Here is a 16,514-nt window from a genome sequence, read left to right as displayed (position 1 = left end):
CACTTTTCTTTGCATGGGTGAGATATTAGGCTATATGGACAATATGGCTAGATCGTAATTATGAGGTGTTTGCACAACCTTGGATCGACAAATATGTACACTTCCGTCGATCATTACGTTAGTCATTGCATGACAGTTTAAAGTGATCAACATAAGTATGAAGTTATTGTCCATTGTTTTTCGATGTACTTTAATGAGTGCCTCTCAATTACTTTGAGGGTTCTCAAATATAGAATAAAATAGTGGTTTCACCAAAAAAAAAAAAAAAGCGTGTGGAGAGAGAGAACAAAACTATGAAGTTTTTCTCCATTGTTTTTAGATGCACTGTAATGAGCGCCTCTCACTTTGAGGGTTCTCAAATATATAGAATAACATAGTAGTTTCACAAAAAAAAAGAGAGAGAGTGTGTGTGTGTGTGTGAGAGAGAGAGAGAGAGAGAGAGAGAGAGAGAGAGAGAGGATCATGACCGACTTCATTGTGATAAAAGTTTTAAACACAAAGTTTGAAGAGAACAGCAACAAGATGGAAATACGGAGTTGGAATTCACAGATTGAAATTGAATCATTTCAAGTGGAGGAATAGCCAACATCAAGACCACATGGATGTCACTTTAGCCATCAAAACTTTAGCCTACTCCAAAATGTCATGGTTGTATTGCTCCATACACAGCTCTAAAATTTTGTTCAATTTTGCTTTAATATAGCAATGTGAATGAGATACATACACAGCTCTAAAATTTTGTACAATTTTGCTTTTATAAAGCAATGTGAATGTTTCATGTGTGAAATATCTTTCACTTGGACAAAAGCTGCTAAGATATTTTAGAACTGTTAACATGATGCACATGTTAGGTTGCATGCTGCTTCGCCTAGTGCAAGACATCAAATGGATGTGGTCAAAATCATTGCAGATTTGCTCGTCTCACTTTCATGAAGGGCAGGCTGTTGCATAACCAGATCGTTTTCTGGTGAGACCAGCTGGAGTTCAGTGCTCGTGCAAATTGGAGTCTTTCTATAATCAAAACTGTTCCACCTCTGCAATATGACCATATAATACAAGTAGCATATAAGGTTCTCCTAGTTTTGATGACTTGTTTGTCTTCTTACTTTTCATTAGATGTCATTATGTCTAGCAGAAAACAAAGAACTGTTATGTGCACAGCAAGGAAAATAATTAATTACCAGTCTAGCAACAAGAGGGGTAGCACACACAGAGACAATGACCAGGATGCTCCACCATAGCCACCACCATCTGAGTGTGGCAGTCACACCAACTGTGATGAAAAGCAGCCAGATCTGCTGTATCAAATCGAAGCTGTCAATGCTTTTGTGAATTGTCTCTCTGTCTCTCTCTTTCTCTCTCTCTCTCGTGTATGGGAGATATTTCTTAGAGCTAGGAGCTGCACATGGTCTTCTTATCTATAACGGGATGTCCCGATAGCCCTCCTCCAACGCCCTCACCTCCTTCCCTCACTCAGGAGGTACTAGCACCGTGGCCTACCTCATGGGATCTCTGGCTTTGGCATACCTTCTCCTCGACTTCTCCATCCCACCATCCCCCTTTGAAGCTGACCATGCGTACGGGGCTCAAGAAGTGTGGAAACTTTGTTTAGATCTCATTTGCATAAGATGCTCACGCCGGTCAACGAGATGAGGCGGCCCGGTTCATTTGGATTTTTGTCCAAGCAGAGTTGCACATATACATGATTTCCCCTTGCAACTGCCCTTTAGGCAAGATTAGGGGCAGGATATGGCCAATTTGGGTAGTGTTGGAAGGTGCCTAAGGCATGCACCAATGGATGGAACACAAGTCGGGCATGATATGAACAAGTTTAATGACCTTTTGGATAATAGGGTCGGAAAAGGATTGGCCAACCAGTGCATGACTTGCCATCAAATTCCTATATAAAGGTAGGTAAATGGTCATTTGTAAGCATTGTTAGCTAGAGCAATGTAGTAGCAAGGGCACATGGTGGATCACCAGAGAAGCTGTGAATCAGCGGGACACAACAGTTTTCACGTGAGTTGAGCATGCACAAGTGGAGGACAGCCAAAAATATTTTGTATGCATAGTAGCAAACAGCATACCAAATCAGGAACTTCATTGTATATATAGCATGTTTTGGAAATATATAGTAATTAGGGTTTCACATCTCTTGTCTCTCTTCTCTATTGTGTACTTGTCAAGAGTAGGATTAGTGTGTATATCTCATGTCCTTAGAGTTAATCCAAAATAGCTCCACATGCATGTTACAATGGTATCACAGCATTCAAGTTCTTCCTATGAAGCTTTTTTTTTTCTTGGACTGGCCTTAGGCCCGAGATCCTCCTTTTCACTGCCCATAGGCGCCCACCCGTAGGCACTTTTTTATCCGCCGCCTGTAGGTGATGCTGCAGAGGAAGCACCATGTGGGGTTTTGAACATAGGAACTCCTGGTCCTAGACTAAAACACCTCTACCCCTTTGAGCTATCACCTCATTGGCCCTAGGAAGCAATTTTTGCATTAGGCTTTGCAAGATGCGCAAGGAACAAAGCAAGGTTGCATTTTTGTATTTGCATTCAAATTAGGATTTGCATTTTTGCATATGCAAGTCTTGTGCATGTGCATTTGGGTTCCCTAAATTGGTCTTCCATGTAGCAAAAATTTGCATAAATGTTTGGTCAAGTCTAGGTAGGCAGCCATGGAACTCCAAAAACTTGGACCAATCTTAGTCCAGCTTGCATGAAATTTGCTCTCACATACAGTGATGACCCCCCACACTATTCGAAGAGAAACAAAGGTGCATCAGGTGCCCAAGTGCTCCAAGTTTAGGAGGGGATGTCATGTGCTTTTCCCTTGCAGCTGCCTTTCCGCCACCCAGGCAACTGCTGCTGATGATGCGGGAGGAAGTCCCGGAGGTGGTGAGAAGATGAAGAATCCTCATCCCAACCTACTGTGCTTTGGGACAATCCCAAAGGCAATGGCACTGCGACTACTGTGGGTGGTTTCATCTCATGCACATTGCTGGACAACCACCAATGGCCAGCCACATGCCAACTTCTAATCTCCTGTGAGCTACCTGCCAAAGGAAAAGAGTGACCTTCCGAGGTCAGAGGCTGTGCCACACTCGCTTCCAGTAGTCTCTGAGGAAGCTAGGGGAGATGTCTTGGTAGAACCACTAGTCTACTGAAGCGGGAGTACCGTCGATCTCGTGCATCTGATCCAGCGGCCTAGCGTTGCCGAGTAGTGGAAAAAGGGGGTGGTTGGGCTCTTTGGGCTGAAGAGGTCTGTCCACCCCCACAACAGCCCGGAACCTTTTGTATGCATTGTAGCTAGTTTCACCAGCATACCAAATCAAATCTTTTATTTCATGCCTCACGGTCTTCACCACTTTAGCAAGGTGTCTCAGTCAGAATCTTTCTAAATATCAAATAGGCAATTAAATTCTTTTTTTTCCAGTTCGTTTCCCACCCACTGTGCATGATAGATACACTCTCAATGTATTACCATGATCTCACAGACGGTAGTGGTCTTTTGTAAGACAATTTTCTTTTCTTCCTTTCTTTGTCTCTGTGCTTGCACAAAGAATCCATTACATTTGATGGAGAACTACTGGAGATTGTACAAGCATACACATACTTGGGAGTTGTTTTTTCACGCCCAAGTTGTTCTACAATGAGACCAGCTGACATATTACTGTTGGTGAGAGGTTATGCATCATTGGCTCACCTTGAGAAACAGTGTTTCCAGGCCCATTTTCAGCTCGTCCAACACCAGCTTTGCATGGTTTATCCTTTTGGGGACCTCCCTGAGCTAGAGTGGAGCCACATAAAGAGGCTCCAGATAAAGATGCCATTATGCGTTATCCGCATTAAACCCTCCATCCCCCACCAACCAGCATGTTTCCGAGCAGTGTGAGCTTGTGATTCGGGAAGAGGAGGTCCCGAGTTCAATCCCAACAGGCCCCCTTTGGTTTTGTAGCCACTTGTAGTCACAAGTTGTAATGCCTTTGGCGAGAAGACCAAGCCACCTCCAGGAGGGTACCGAATTGCGACTACAGAAGGATCTACTAACAAAAAGGGGAAAAGAAGGGTTGGGGGGGGGGGGGGAACGCCCATACCACACCTAATAAACTTACCAGAGTTTGCAGCTCAGTGATGCACCATATCAGTCAATAACATGCATTGAAAGAATTCATCGGCGGACAGGAGAGAGAGGTCGAGGGAAGATGGAGAGACTACCATGGCTTGCCTTACCTTCTTCTATGTAAATAGCTGCTCAGGTTTTCTCCTAACTGTTGATATGCTTGACGACATGCCTTGGACTTTCTATGGATGTATTACTGCCTTTCCAATAAACGACACTAGAACCAGCTGGCCAAACAGGAGCAAAACAGAGTTTATGGGAATGACCTTTGGCAGCTTACATTCATAGTGTTCTTTACATGCAACCCAACACACGGCTGCCCCACAGAAATTCTCAATGCATGTCGTAAGTGAACCTCCAAGTATCTTGGCATCTCAATAAATCCTTTGTCATGGACTGTGAGAAAGTGGTCTTTGTAATAGACTAGATACACCATCCTTCTCGATACTATAAGATTAGAGAGCACTTTCTTTTTAGAGAAGGGTTTGATCCTCTATGTAGAGTCACGGAATATGACAAACAAAGGGCATGTGCATGAGATTTGTAGGCATTGAGAGAGACCCTTATTGAAGCACACTTGCAGGCAGGAAGCCAACTTGACATGTCATAGAAAAAAGAACAGAAATTTTGAAAATTATATTCAGTGATGGATGCTGTCAGATAAAAACAACTTAAAAAGGTCTAAAAAGTACTTTCAAACCACAACACATCCAAATATAGAAATAGGTTGTATCACAATGTTTTGACCTGCATTGGTCCACCGTAGACAATGTAATCCATGAATCTGTAGCCCCCAGGCCCATAAACCATGAGATTGGTAGGGCACCCTGTGGGAGTCATCAAGCCAGCGGATGAAGCTAGCATCAACGTGTAAGCAAATGGTCGGAAGTCCAAGTTTCGTGCCTGTGCTGCAGAGAGTGCCACTGGAAACATGATGGTGACAGCTGCATTATTTGTGATTGCCAGTGAAAAGAGTGTGGTAGCAATATATGTCCAAGTGATCAATCCAAACTGCAAATTACACAAGACAAGTTAAAAAATAAATTCTTTTAGAAACTACCATGACAATCATACAAATGACTAAGGGAGGCCACTTGAAACTACACAAACTAGCACAAGATTTTAACAAAAGAGGTTCCTCTTTTTCATGGAGTTACACAAGATACAATTAAGAGAGCGGAAATTCATAAATACGGGTACTTTTACAGAATTGTCTTTAGAATCTCAAAAAGGGTTTTCTATATGGGGTTTATAAATATAATGAACAACCCCATGAGCCTAGAGCAAACAGTTACACCAGGCAAAAAATGGTTACAATAGGATTTGTTGAGATGATTTGTACTTGGGATGGTCCTGCAAGACCCATAAGAGCTCTAGCAACTAAGTCCGCCGCTCCACTTTGTACCATGGCCTCAGAAATCCCGAAAGCCGCTGCAATCATAATCAGAACCGGCAATTCCACTGAATCCTACAAATTTTGAAAGGCCACACCACCTTGTCAGGCTAACTAGTACGGGAGCCCATGGCCAAAAGACACAGGAAAGTCATAATATCTTTGAAAGAGTAAATATAACATCCTCACCGTTAATTTAGATTAAATTCAACCTATGATGTAGATTCGATTCAATTTAAGGTTACAATTGTTCTCCTTTATATATATAGTAAAAAGACCTAACTGCCCCATACCATGGCATCCTTGGGCAAAAGGCATCTGGTTATCAAGAGCCCAGCTGCCGAAAACAAAGAGGATGCAACCAGATCAACCCCAAGCCCACTAGCAACAACCATAAGCACTACAAAAACAGCTGCTACCAAGGCCTTATGCCTCTGAATAGGCTCAAAACCTGGAAGCTGCACACCTCAAACATATCGACAAAAAATCACTACAAAGAAAAATATCAATGGTGCAAGGAAAGGGTTCAAAAACTTGGCAGGTTAACAACTTGATTGCTCCCATGATTAGACACCTGAGAAACCAGAGAAAACGTTGAGTTGTTCCTGTGCTTTGTCACAAACTCCAAGCCTTCAGCGACCATCAACAAACAATCACCAGCTTCAAGCTCAGTATTTCCAATTGCACTGTGCACATCACGACCAAGATGTGAAGGGCACAGTATCAAGAGCATATTTATCTAGTCTCCATCTAAAATGTTAAAGTTAAATCAAAGTATTCATGAGGTTGTTGTTGGATTGTTCTAAAGGCACAATATGGTGCTCAACCTATCCAGCCTTGCTCCATGCCTATGAATGGCAACAACTGCTGACCGATAGCGTGAGCGAAATTGCAAGTCGGAAATTTTCTTTCGTACCATTGGAGACCTGCTCGCAACCACTGCTTCCACAAGGTACTGATTCCTTTTCAGCTTATTTAAGTCAACTTGCCCTTGGCCCTATCAAAAGATCATGCAAGGGGATTTGTTCAAAGTTCATTACAATACTCATGCATGCATACATCCATATAGCATGCATACATACTGTACATGTATATGTATGTATGTACACATGCATAAATACACTTTCGTACATTCATTCAAGATAGAAAGCATATACTGCAAAAACACACACACACACACCCCTTACACCAATTCTTCTTCTAGTGTAATAACTGGGCTTCCGAATTCATCAAATCCTTGATGCCAATGCAAGAGACATATAAATATTCCACTACTAAAGATGGTCTACATGTACCTCATCTTCAGCAAGCACCAGACCATCAAGTTGTGTTAAGGCAAGAATTGTGTCTATGACTCCTGTAAAGTAAAGGTGATCGTTTGGCATGATTGTCAAGTCTCCATCCGGACAGGGAATAAGGTTTCCATCTCTTTCAATCTGGAATAAGTTGAGGCCCGGTGTGCTCCTCACTCCTGACTGTTGAATCGACTTCCTGGTCAGTGAAGAAGTCGGTTTTACAGCCAAGACTATGTTGTACTCCCTGCAAGTCAGCCCCTAAATGATATAAGGTTGTCTATTTGAGTATACACAATGCACATACATCCTTTACCCATCATCATCATGACACATACATGGTGACACTTTTTCATATAACTCATCATGCATACCATCAAATCCTTTGGATCAACCTTACTTGAACTTTACATTTGATTTATTCCTTTAGCGAAACTGGAATTACACAGTTCCCATACATCTAACGACCATCTGGATCAACCTTAACGGGATTTTACAATTGATTAATGCCTAAAACAAAGTCGGAATCACAGATTTCCTCAAGTTACCTGCCGATTCAAATGATATGACTTCTTTACCACAGCTTCATGGCAAGCATTAAGGTTTAGACATTGGTTTTTTTACCATACTTACCTCGCATTAATGCTCGTGGCTTGAATAGCAAGACGATCAGGTAGGAGCTTTCCAGAGAGGGCAAACATATACAGGATGCCAGCAAAAGTGACAGGCACACCAACAATCCCTATTTCAAAAAAACTCATTCGCAGCTGTGGAAGCTTTTTTGCCGCCAGGGACACAACCACAAGATTTGTGCTAGTACCAATCAGTGTGAGTGTCCCTCCAAACAGTGCTGCATAGCTTAATGGCATCAGCAGTTTCGAAGGTGCCATGTTAACCTGGATCCAATAAGCTCCCTTAAATTACTTCATAATGTATACATGCATAGCATAGGCCAGGTTTTTACATAATAGTATGTTGAACCTTTGCATTATTTATTTTTTTCAGGAAGGAGACTTCTATCAAGTAGAATAAAATCATACAAATGGAGATCTTAAACCAAAAGGAGGCACTATGCTGCCATAAAAGCCCCGTAGGAGTGGAGGAGAAGAAAATACCATGGTTTCACTCTCATAAATCTGCTACGCTTTGTCTCTGCGCAGCTCTAGAAGATCCCTGTATGCGGGCCCAGGTGGCCAAAGGAGAGTGAGCGATGTCACTCCATATACTGCAAGTACACTCGGTGTCATAAACCTAAATACCCTTGAAGGATTCTGAGCCTCTTGCCTTCCAGATATTCCACGCTGTGATACTAGCAATAATCTCCCAGGTGGTGTCAATACTCAGGTGGTGTGTATCATGACTAGGGGATATCCTGAAGCAAACATCTGTGAGCTATGCCGCTACAGACAAGTATAACAGGATCTGCCTACCTGCCCTCAAAAAGAATCTGTGGGCCAAACTGAGTCAACCATGTAATAGTACCCCAAGTGATATAGATAGGATCACTCCTCAGTCTCCCCAAGAACTGGGTTATAGATACCCTGATTCTCTATGCTCCTATCCACTCCAATAGATACACTGTCTCCGATGGAGCTGGGCATCTAGGACAAGACGGGTCCACACCAAAAATAGATCTCCACTAGTTGGTGGGCAACCCACCGTGTAGAAACAGCCAGAAGTAGGATACTTGGAGGGCCAGAAGAAGTAGGATACTTGGCTCCTCCTGTACTCTTGTAAGAGTGCCTAGATCTAAGAGTGGGAACTCTCTAGGCCTATCCAAGCATGAGCAACCTGGCATCACGCACAATGTGTAGCTGAAGAAAGCTATGCTTCTTATGGGGTCATTCGTATCAATCCATTCCCACTCACCAGGGTCCCAATGTAGATATCTAATAGGGCATCCACCATATAGCCATAGGCACCAGGAAGCATGAGTAACCATCACTAGGGAAGGGTCAATATACCAATGCTTCCCATAGATACCCACTACTCTCAGTGGACGGATCACAGAGCTAGGTGTGCTCACCTGTACATCACATCTCTCCATCCGCCCTCCAGTCCGAATGGAATAGAAGGCAATAGCCTCTTCCTCCTCTGGTTTCGCGAATCCCATCACCTGAAGAGGCACGCCTGTCCCAAAAAAAACGCCCAACCACAAGTGGTGATACTCATCTAAGAATGTACCAGTGATACAACGGTTCGGTATAGATACATCAATCTATGCAATCCGTCAGTGACTCCCTCTGAGATGCTTGGTAGATGCATCTCTCGCATCATCCAGAAGACTTTTAAAGTTCTTCCACTTAAGTATTGTCGATGTGCATCTCTCCCAAACGGGCCACTGCATATATCTTGTTGCACCCAGGATCTACCAAGATCATTTCTAATAAGGTTGTTCCACATGATGGGCTGCCTATCAGCCTCATATATTAAGCTGGGGGGCACTCACAAACTACCCCAAGCCCGGATGATGGACGAAACCAGTTGGGGAGGACATGGGGTGGTAATCTACCTCAGCACAAGGGAAAAATGCTGGGCAGGTGTAATGTCTATCCCAACCTGGCATCCAAGATATCTGGCAACGTGTCCTCTCTCAATCCAAGTGAAGCCAATATATGTGCTCAAATCAATCCTCTCAGAATCACTAACCCGAAATCTATCAGACTTATGCCCATTCATATAAGTCCCTCCTGTTAAACAAAACTCTTCCAAGGCAGTGCAAAATCAGCAAAGACAAGAGTAGCATGCCTCAAGAAACATCGTTGTAACATCTGCCAACTCAAAGTCCATAAGCTCCTCCTCCATGCACAAAGGCAATCTCAATCCAAATACTCCAGCACTGACGCGAAGGAGAACGCTCAAGTTTCTACAACAATGAGATACAACATGGGAGCTAAGTGGAATCCCTACCATAATGAGCAAGAGATCCGGAAGCGCTCACCTCAACCTCCACAAGCAAGCACACTGTTGTGAGCCTCCCAATAAAGGCAAGAGACACCTCTGATCCAATCCGTAGAAAATCTCATGCATGTGAGAGTACCCTCTAAGAAGTTCCAATCCACTCTATTGTAGGCTTTCTCAAAATCAAGTAGCAAGATAGCCAAGGGATGATTACTTGCTTTGGTCCACTGTATCGCCTCCCAAAGGGAAAAGATATTATCAAAGATGCTTCTTCCTTCGAGGAATCCTTTTTGTGCGTCATGAATGACCACCTATAACACTAGCTGCAATCTCATACCCACTGCCTTGGAAATACTTTTGTATGCAGTCTCAAGAAATGTGATGAGACCTCCACTAGGCAATGTTATCTTATCATCACCCTTAGGGATAAGGTGGATAAGAAAAGGAGGCATAGAGCTCGTGTGATTTCATCCCCAATGTCCCAGAAACTCATGAAAAACGTCTGAGAGAGAGCTATCATCCTGAGGATGATTTACCACATTTACCATGTGGTATCGCTCTCTACACTTCTGCATTTTCTCTCTCACAGCAGTTTGTCTCATTTTTGCTCTGCATTCCAACAAATGTACAGTGGAACGGCTGACTTGAACACAAGTAATAAAATATTCTATACCTAGATGTGCTAACTTGAACAAATTAGCGGGTACCCTTAGGTGGGCAGAGGAAGGCGAAGCAAGAGGAGGAGGTGGGCAAGAGGAGAAGGGAGAGGAGGAGGAGAGGCAGGCAAGAGGGAGGCAGGCAGGATTGGAGCGCACAGACAGACGAGGGAGGCGGGTCGGAGGAAGAGGGAGGTGGGCGAGAGGAAGGTAGGCACAACAGTAGGAAGTAGATGGGAAGTGTAGCAGGAGGATGAAAGCCGGCAAAAGCCACAGAAGGTAAAATAGAGGTGGTGCTGCACATAGACGGTACTTAGCCAGTGTATGGGGAGCGCATGACTTCCTCTCCTTCAAATTTTAAAGTGAGGCATAGTTTCTCAAGCACCTTTGCTTTTTTTTCTCTCTTTTTTTCTTTTTTCTTTTTTGCACGAAGGAGACTTCTATTAAGTATAAATAGACCATACAAAATCATGGATGGAAGCCAAAACAAATAAGACCTCATCCCAAAATGTAGGGTGACCTCAACCAATATAGGGCACAAAGGTGCCGAGAGTCTCGTGGGGGTCGATGAGAAAAAGATCCCTTGATCCCACTCCCTCATGAAGACAATGTGCTTTGCTTGCATAGATCTGGAAGGTAGGGCTTGTGTACAAGCCCATGTAGCCATAAGATTGTGAAAAATATATAGTGCAGATGTGCTGAGTGTCATATATATGAATGCCCTCAATAGCCTCTATGCATCTAGCCCTCTCTACTAAGCTGTGATTGTCATGTATCAACCGTGTGCTACATGCACACAAGACTAGCTTCGAGGTTTGGGGAAGCTTGGAGCTAGGCAGGCTGATTCGCGAGCTAAGTTAGGGATAGACTAACGGGTGGGCACCCAAGTATGGACGGGCGGGCGCCCAAGTGTGGACGCGCGATGGCCAAGAGCCTATAAAAGGGTGGCCAAGGTTAGTCATTAGTCCATAGAGTCTCGCGTGTCTTTGTGAGCGCTCTATGGTCAGGAGCCTCGATCTAGTGCAGACGTACACATGCTTTATGCAGCCAAGGCCGGCAGCAGTCTTGACGCTCGCGAGGGTAGCTTTGTGGCGGTATGGGACATCACGAGGTAGAGATTGGTCGGTACGGCCAGCTAGTTAGCTCAGCTCGTGGCTCGGTGGTGTTGGGTTTTATGCTGTGTATGCACCCAGAGGAGTGCTAGTGATCATCAGTAGATTACTAGGGCACTTTTTACTTCAGTTAGTGGAGGTTTTTTCCCCCAGTTTAGCTTAGTTTCACTTATAAGCAGTTTATAGGTGTTTTGGTCCACCCGGCACATTTTATGGCCGGACATGTGAACACATCTCTTTAGGTCACTTATTATGTGGCTATTGTACTTCACATTTTGATCATCTGGATATACAGCAGTCGTGTTCTCTCTCTCTTGCTCTCCACGCCTGTTTGCAGCATCTCCAAACCCTAACCCTAACACTCCATTGGTCTTCATTTGGTATCGGAGCATTGTAGGCCTGCCCTTGCCCTGCCCGTACACTGCCACCTTCAGTTTCAGTACAACCCATACATCACTGCCCTGCCCGTACACACACTGTAAGCGCCGCCTTCAGCAGCTACATCACAGCTTGCAGCTTCCGTACCAGACGTAAACGGCAGCATTCCGTACAGGTACCTGCCCGTACAGTATCTGCGCCGTCTACAGTACCTGTCTCAGCGCCGACTGTACCTGACAGCGCCGCCGTACTGCAGCTTCCGTACCTGACAGCGCCGCCGTACTGCAGCTTCCGTACCTGTCAGCGCCGCCGTACTGCAGCTTCTGAGCCTTTAAGCGCCACCTGCGTCAGTACCTGCACAGTATCTGCCTGCAGTCACCTTCAGTTCTGTACAGTACAAGTCGACTGTACCTGCACAGTACAGTCAACTGTACTTGTTCTTTTGGTGGACTGTATCTGCATATGTACCACAACCTGCTCAGTCAACTTGTGGTAAGCATTACAAATTTAGTTTTTTGGGCAATTCTATTTTCTCTGTGAAAATCTACAGGCACTACAGGCAGACTTTCTTGCAAAGAAGTCTACAGGCTTTTTGCACAGCTTTGGGTGCAATAAATTTGGGCATTTTTGGGGCATTTTGGCATTGTGTACGCCATTTTTGCTGCTCTACTCAGTCATTGGTGCATTGAGCTGCACATTCAGAGGATTGAGAGTGCAGGCATATTTGGGTGAACTGTATTCAGTGGAGTACAGTTGTTTTCAGGGTTCTTGCTATTGGGTTTTTTTGATACACAGGTACAACATTGTGCATAGGCATAATGGCAAATCAACAGCAGAGTGATGTATTCACATATTTGTCTAAGGAAGACAAATTGGACAGCACGAACTACTCCTTGTGGAGTTTTATGCTGAAAAATGTGCTTGTGGCAAAAGGTCTTTGGGATTTTGTTAGTGGTGATGAACCACGTCCAGGTCCATTGGCTCCAGAGACTCCTCCCCAAGGGGGTGCTCGTGGACGAGGACAACAGGTAGAGGCTCTAGGTCAGCCATTGCCTGTTCAAAGAACAAATGCTCAGAAGACATGGGATGCCAGGGATGCACAAGCTTTGTCACTCATTGCATTGTCAGTACAGAGGTCTATTATACCTCATATTCGTTCAGCTAGCTCTTCACAGAATGCATGGGTGACTTTGGAGCACATGTATGCTGCTCGTAATGAGGCTCGGATCTCATTTTTGAAAAGAGAGCTGGAAAATCAGAAAATGAATGAAGGAGATGATATGTCTAGCCACTTAAACAAGCTGCAGGATTTGAGAGAGCAACTCATCAATGTGGATGAGATAATTCCTGAGACACAGCTTGTGTCCACCATCTTGCACTCTTTGCCAAGATCTTACTTGGCTTTTCATACCTCTTTGAACCTCAGCATGAGGAATGCTGTTGAACCCCTCAAGTATCAGGAACTTGTTGCTCTCTTGCTACAAGAAGAGCAAATGAGGAAGAATATGAATATGAACACAAGCATTTACTACAGGTCAAAAGGGGAAAGGAAAAACTCAGCCAAAGAGTTCAAATCAGAATTCAGGTGATGGTGGTTCATCTCAGGATACCAAGAAAGGTGATGGACAGCCCAAGAAGAAGGCCAAATGTCATTACTGTAAGAAGCCAGGTCACTACATCACTGAATGTAGGAAGAGGATTGCCAAAGAGAAGGCAAAGGAAGCTGGGATGTCTGTTAGTGATGCTTCTAAAGCTCCTCCAGAGATTGCTTCTTTTGTTGAGGACAGGGATTACTATTTTTATACATGCAGCTATGATGCCTCTTGGTCTTCACAGGCACTCAGTATGACAGAGCATGCATGTATTTGGTATTTTGATAGTGGTGCCTCAAAGCATATCACATCTCGCAGGGATTTGTTTAGTTATGTTGGCCCTGCCCCTGTTGGCAAAACTGTTCAGTGTGCCAACAATGCTTCATATCCAGTTCGTGGCATTGGGGAGATTCAGCTCACAGCCATTGATGGCTCCATTCTCCGCCTTACAGATGCCTTATATGTACCAGGGATAAAGAAGAATTTGTTGTCCATTTCTTCTTTAGCACATTGTGGTATGCAAGTCCACTTTGATGATGATAAATGCGTGGTCAGAGACAAAGCTAATGCTTTGACCTTGATGCTTACTGGTACATTATGTCATGGACTTTATCAGTTGGATGCATTTCAGCCAGTGGATCAGTCTGCTTATAATGCATTCACTCTTACTCCAGCTATGGTTGATGCGGAGTTATGGCATGCTCGCATGGGGCATGTAAATTTTGGTAGTCTTATGCTTATGCAGCGACATAACATGTTTACAGATCTACCTCTCATGGAGAAGCCTCCAGATCACATTTGTGAAGGATTTGGGAAAAATGCATAGGTTTTCCTTCCCACGTGATCAGGCTCTACGAGCAACTGCAAAGTTGCAGCTTATACACAGTGATCTTTGTGGTCCCATGCAGACGAAGTCATTAGGTGGTTGCTTCTATTTTGCAACATTTATTGATGACTTCTCTCGTATATGCTGGGTCTATCCTTTGACACAGAAATCACAGGTATATGATGCATTTTTGGCCTTTGTAGCACTTGCTGAGACAGAGTCAGGATGCAAGGTCAAGACTCTCCGTTTTGACCGAGGGGGGGAATATATGTCACACATGCTGAATTCCTTTCTTGGGAGTAGAGGTATAAAACATCAGTATACTACTCCTTATACTCCACAACAGAATGGGGTTGCAGAAAGGAAGAATCGGTCACTCATGGAGATGGCCATATGTATGCTAAAGGCAAAGAGGCTACCACATATCTTTTGGGTGGAAGCAGTCATGTGTGCTTGTCATATTTTGAATCGATGTCCCACAAAGGCATTGGTTTCCATTACTCCTTTTGAGGCTTGGCATGGCCGCTTCTGTATCACATTTTCGTATCTTTGGGTGCCTTGCATATGCACACATACCCAAAGAGTTGAGGAGGAAGTTGGATGATAAAGCCACAAAATGCATTTTTGTTGGGTATAGCTATGAGAGCAAGGGCTACCGGTTATATGACCCACTATCCAGGAAGATATTCACTAGTCGGGATGTGATTTTTGATGAAAAATCAGAAATATCCATGGCTGGTTATGATGCAAATCAGGCTGAAAATGATGTGTTTGAAGGTCTACTTTAGATGGTATTTGAGGACATTACAGGACAGCCATTTAGAGGGTCCTCTTGCTGGTTGTACTCGTAGGGAGACACGGACCAATGAGCATGCACACATCATGGATTTGAATCTGGTTATGGCAGCCAGTTTACAGGATGATGATGAGCCTGATTCATTTGTGGATGCACGAGACAATGTGCATTGGAACAAAGCCATGCATGATGAGCTTGATTCTATTAAAAGGAATCAAACATGGGATTTGGATGATCTGCCCAAAGGCAAGAAAGCAATTGGTACTAAATGGGTCTATAAGTTGAAAAGACATGGAGATGGATCCATTGACAGCAGGTACAAAGCCCGTCTAGTTGCAAAGGGCTATGCACAGAAGAAGGGCATTGATTATGAGGAGACATTTGCTCCTACATCCCGTATGTCGACACTTAGGTGTGTCATTGCATTGGCTGCACATCGTGGTTGGGTTGTTCACCAGTTGGACATAAAGACTGCATTCCTACATGGGGACCTCGAGGAGGAAGTTTATGTATATCAGCCCATGGGTTTTGCAGAACATGGTCATGAGGGGAAAGTATGCAGGCTGAAAAAGGCCTTGTATGGTTTGAAACAAGCTCCACGAGCTTGGTATGCAAAAATAGATGCTTTCCTACTCACTCAGGGATTTGTGAACAGTCCATCAGAAGCCACTCTGTATGTAAAGAAAGAAGAGACAGATCTGCTGGTCATCAGTCTTTATGTAGATGATCTCTTGCTCATGGGATCAAATGATGACAAAATTGCAGCTTTTAAAGAGATACTGCAGCAGACATTTGACATGTCTGACTTGGGGCTTGTACACTACTATTTGGGCATACAGTTTGTGCAGGATAACAGAGGCATTGGGTTCGGTATGTTGCTAAACTTCTGGAGAAGTTTAAATTTCAGGATTGCAAGCCTATTAGTACTCCTATGGAGCCTGGGATGAAACTGTCACTACAAGATGACAGTATTTCCTTTGATGCCACTACATATGCTCAGGCTATTGGGTGCCTTATTTACTTGTGTAATACAAGGCTAGATATTCAGTATGCAGTCTCTCAGTTGAGCAGATTCATGCACAGCCCGCGGTTGTCACATTGGCAAGCTGTGAAGCGTGTATTCCGTTATTTGCAGGGTACCTTGTCTCTTGGATTGCTTTATCCTGAGGGGGGTGACATGCAGTTATACGCTTACAGTGATTCAGATTGGGCTGGTGATTTTGATACCAGACATTCCACTAGTGGAAATTGTTTCTTTCTTGGCTCTTCATGCATTTCTTGGCTAAGCAAGAAACAGACCACAGTGGCCACTTCGTCTTGTGAGGCAGAGTACAGAGCAGCCTACACCACTACTGTTGAGTGTGTTTGGCTGCGTCGTCTCATGACTGATATGGATATTTCAGTGGAGGAGCCTACACCTATCTATACTGATAGTCAGAGTG

General features: G+C 44.0%; 1 protein-coding gene across 4 annotated transcripts in view; it reads right to left on the bottom strand.

Moving 5' to 3' along the window:
• Positions 1 to 633: 633 nt before the first annotated feature.
• LOC147612128 (putative sulfur deprivation response regulator) overlaps positions 634 to 16,514 on the bottom strand; it is an 87,220-nt gene continuing 71,339 nt past the window's right edge. For 2 of the 4 annotated variants that reach the window (XM_086783995.1, XM_086783997.1), the window contains 9 exons: positions 7,445 to 7,707; positions 6,815 to 7,058; positions 6,347 to 6,516; positions 6,094 to 6,205; positions 5,813 to 5,977; positions 5,442 to 5,594; positions 4,874 to 5,137; positions 1,182 to 1,295; positions 634 to 1,034 (listed from right to left, as the gene is read on the bottom strand). In XM_086783995.1, coding sequence (XP_086640121.1) covers positions 882 to 1,034; positions 1,182 to 1,295; positions 4,874 to 5,137; positions 5,442 to 5,594; positions 5,813 to 5,977; positions 6,094 to 6,205; positions 6,347 to 6,516; positions 6,815 to 7,058; positions 7,445 to 7,707 — 1,638 coding nt within the window. In that variant the 3' untranslated portion in view covers positions 634 to 881. Of the gene's footprint in view, positions 1,035 to 1,181; positions 1,296 to 4,873; positions 5,138 to 5,441; positions 5,595 to 5,812; positions 5,978 to 6,093; positions 6,206 to 6,346; positions 6,517 to 6,814; positions 7,059 to 7,444; positions 7,708 to 7,926; positions 11,724 to 16,514 lie in introns of those variants that run through there. The other 2 variants (XM_086783998.1, XM_086783996.1) reach the window with 2 other exon arrangements.

Source organism: Cibotium barometz, chromosome 46 (genome assembly GCF_041138505.1).
Source record: "Cibotium barometz isolate CiBa-2024 chromosome 46, ASM4113850v1, whole genome shotgun sequence".
NCBI lineage: Eukaryota > Viridiplantae > Streptophyta > Polypodiopsida > Cyatheales > Cibotiaceae > Cibotium > Cibotium barometz.
This window is presented reverse-complemented; position numbering and strand designations above follow the sequence as displayed.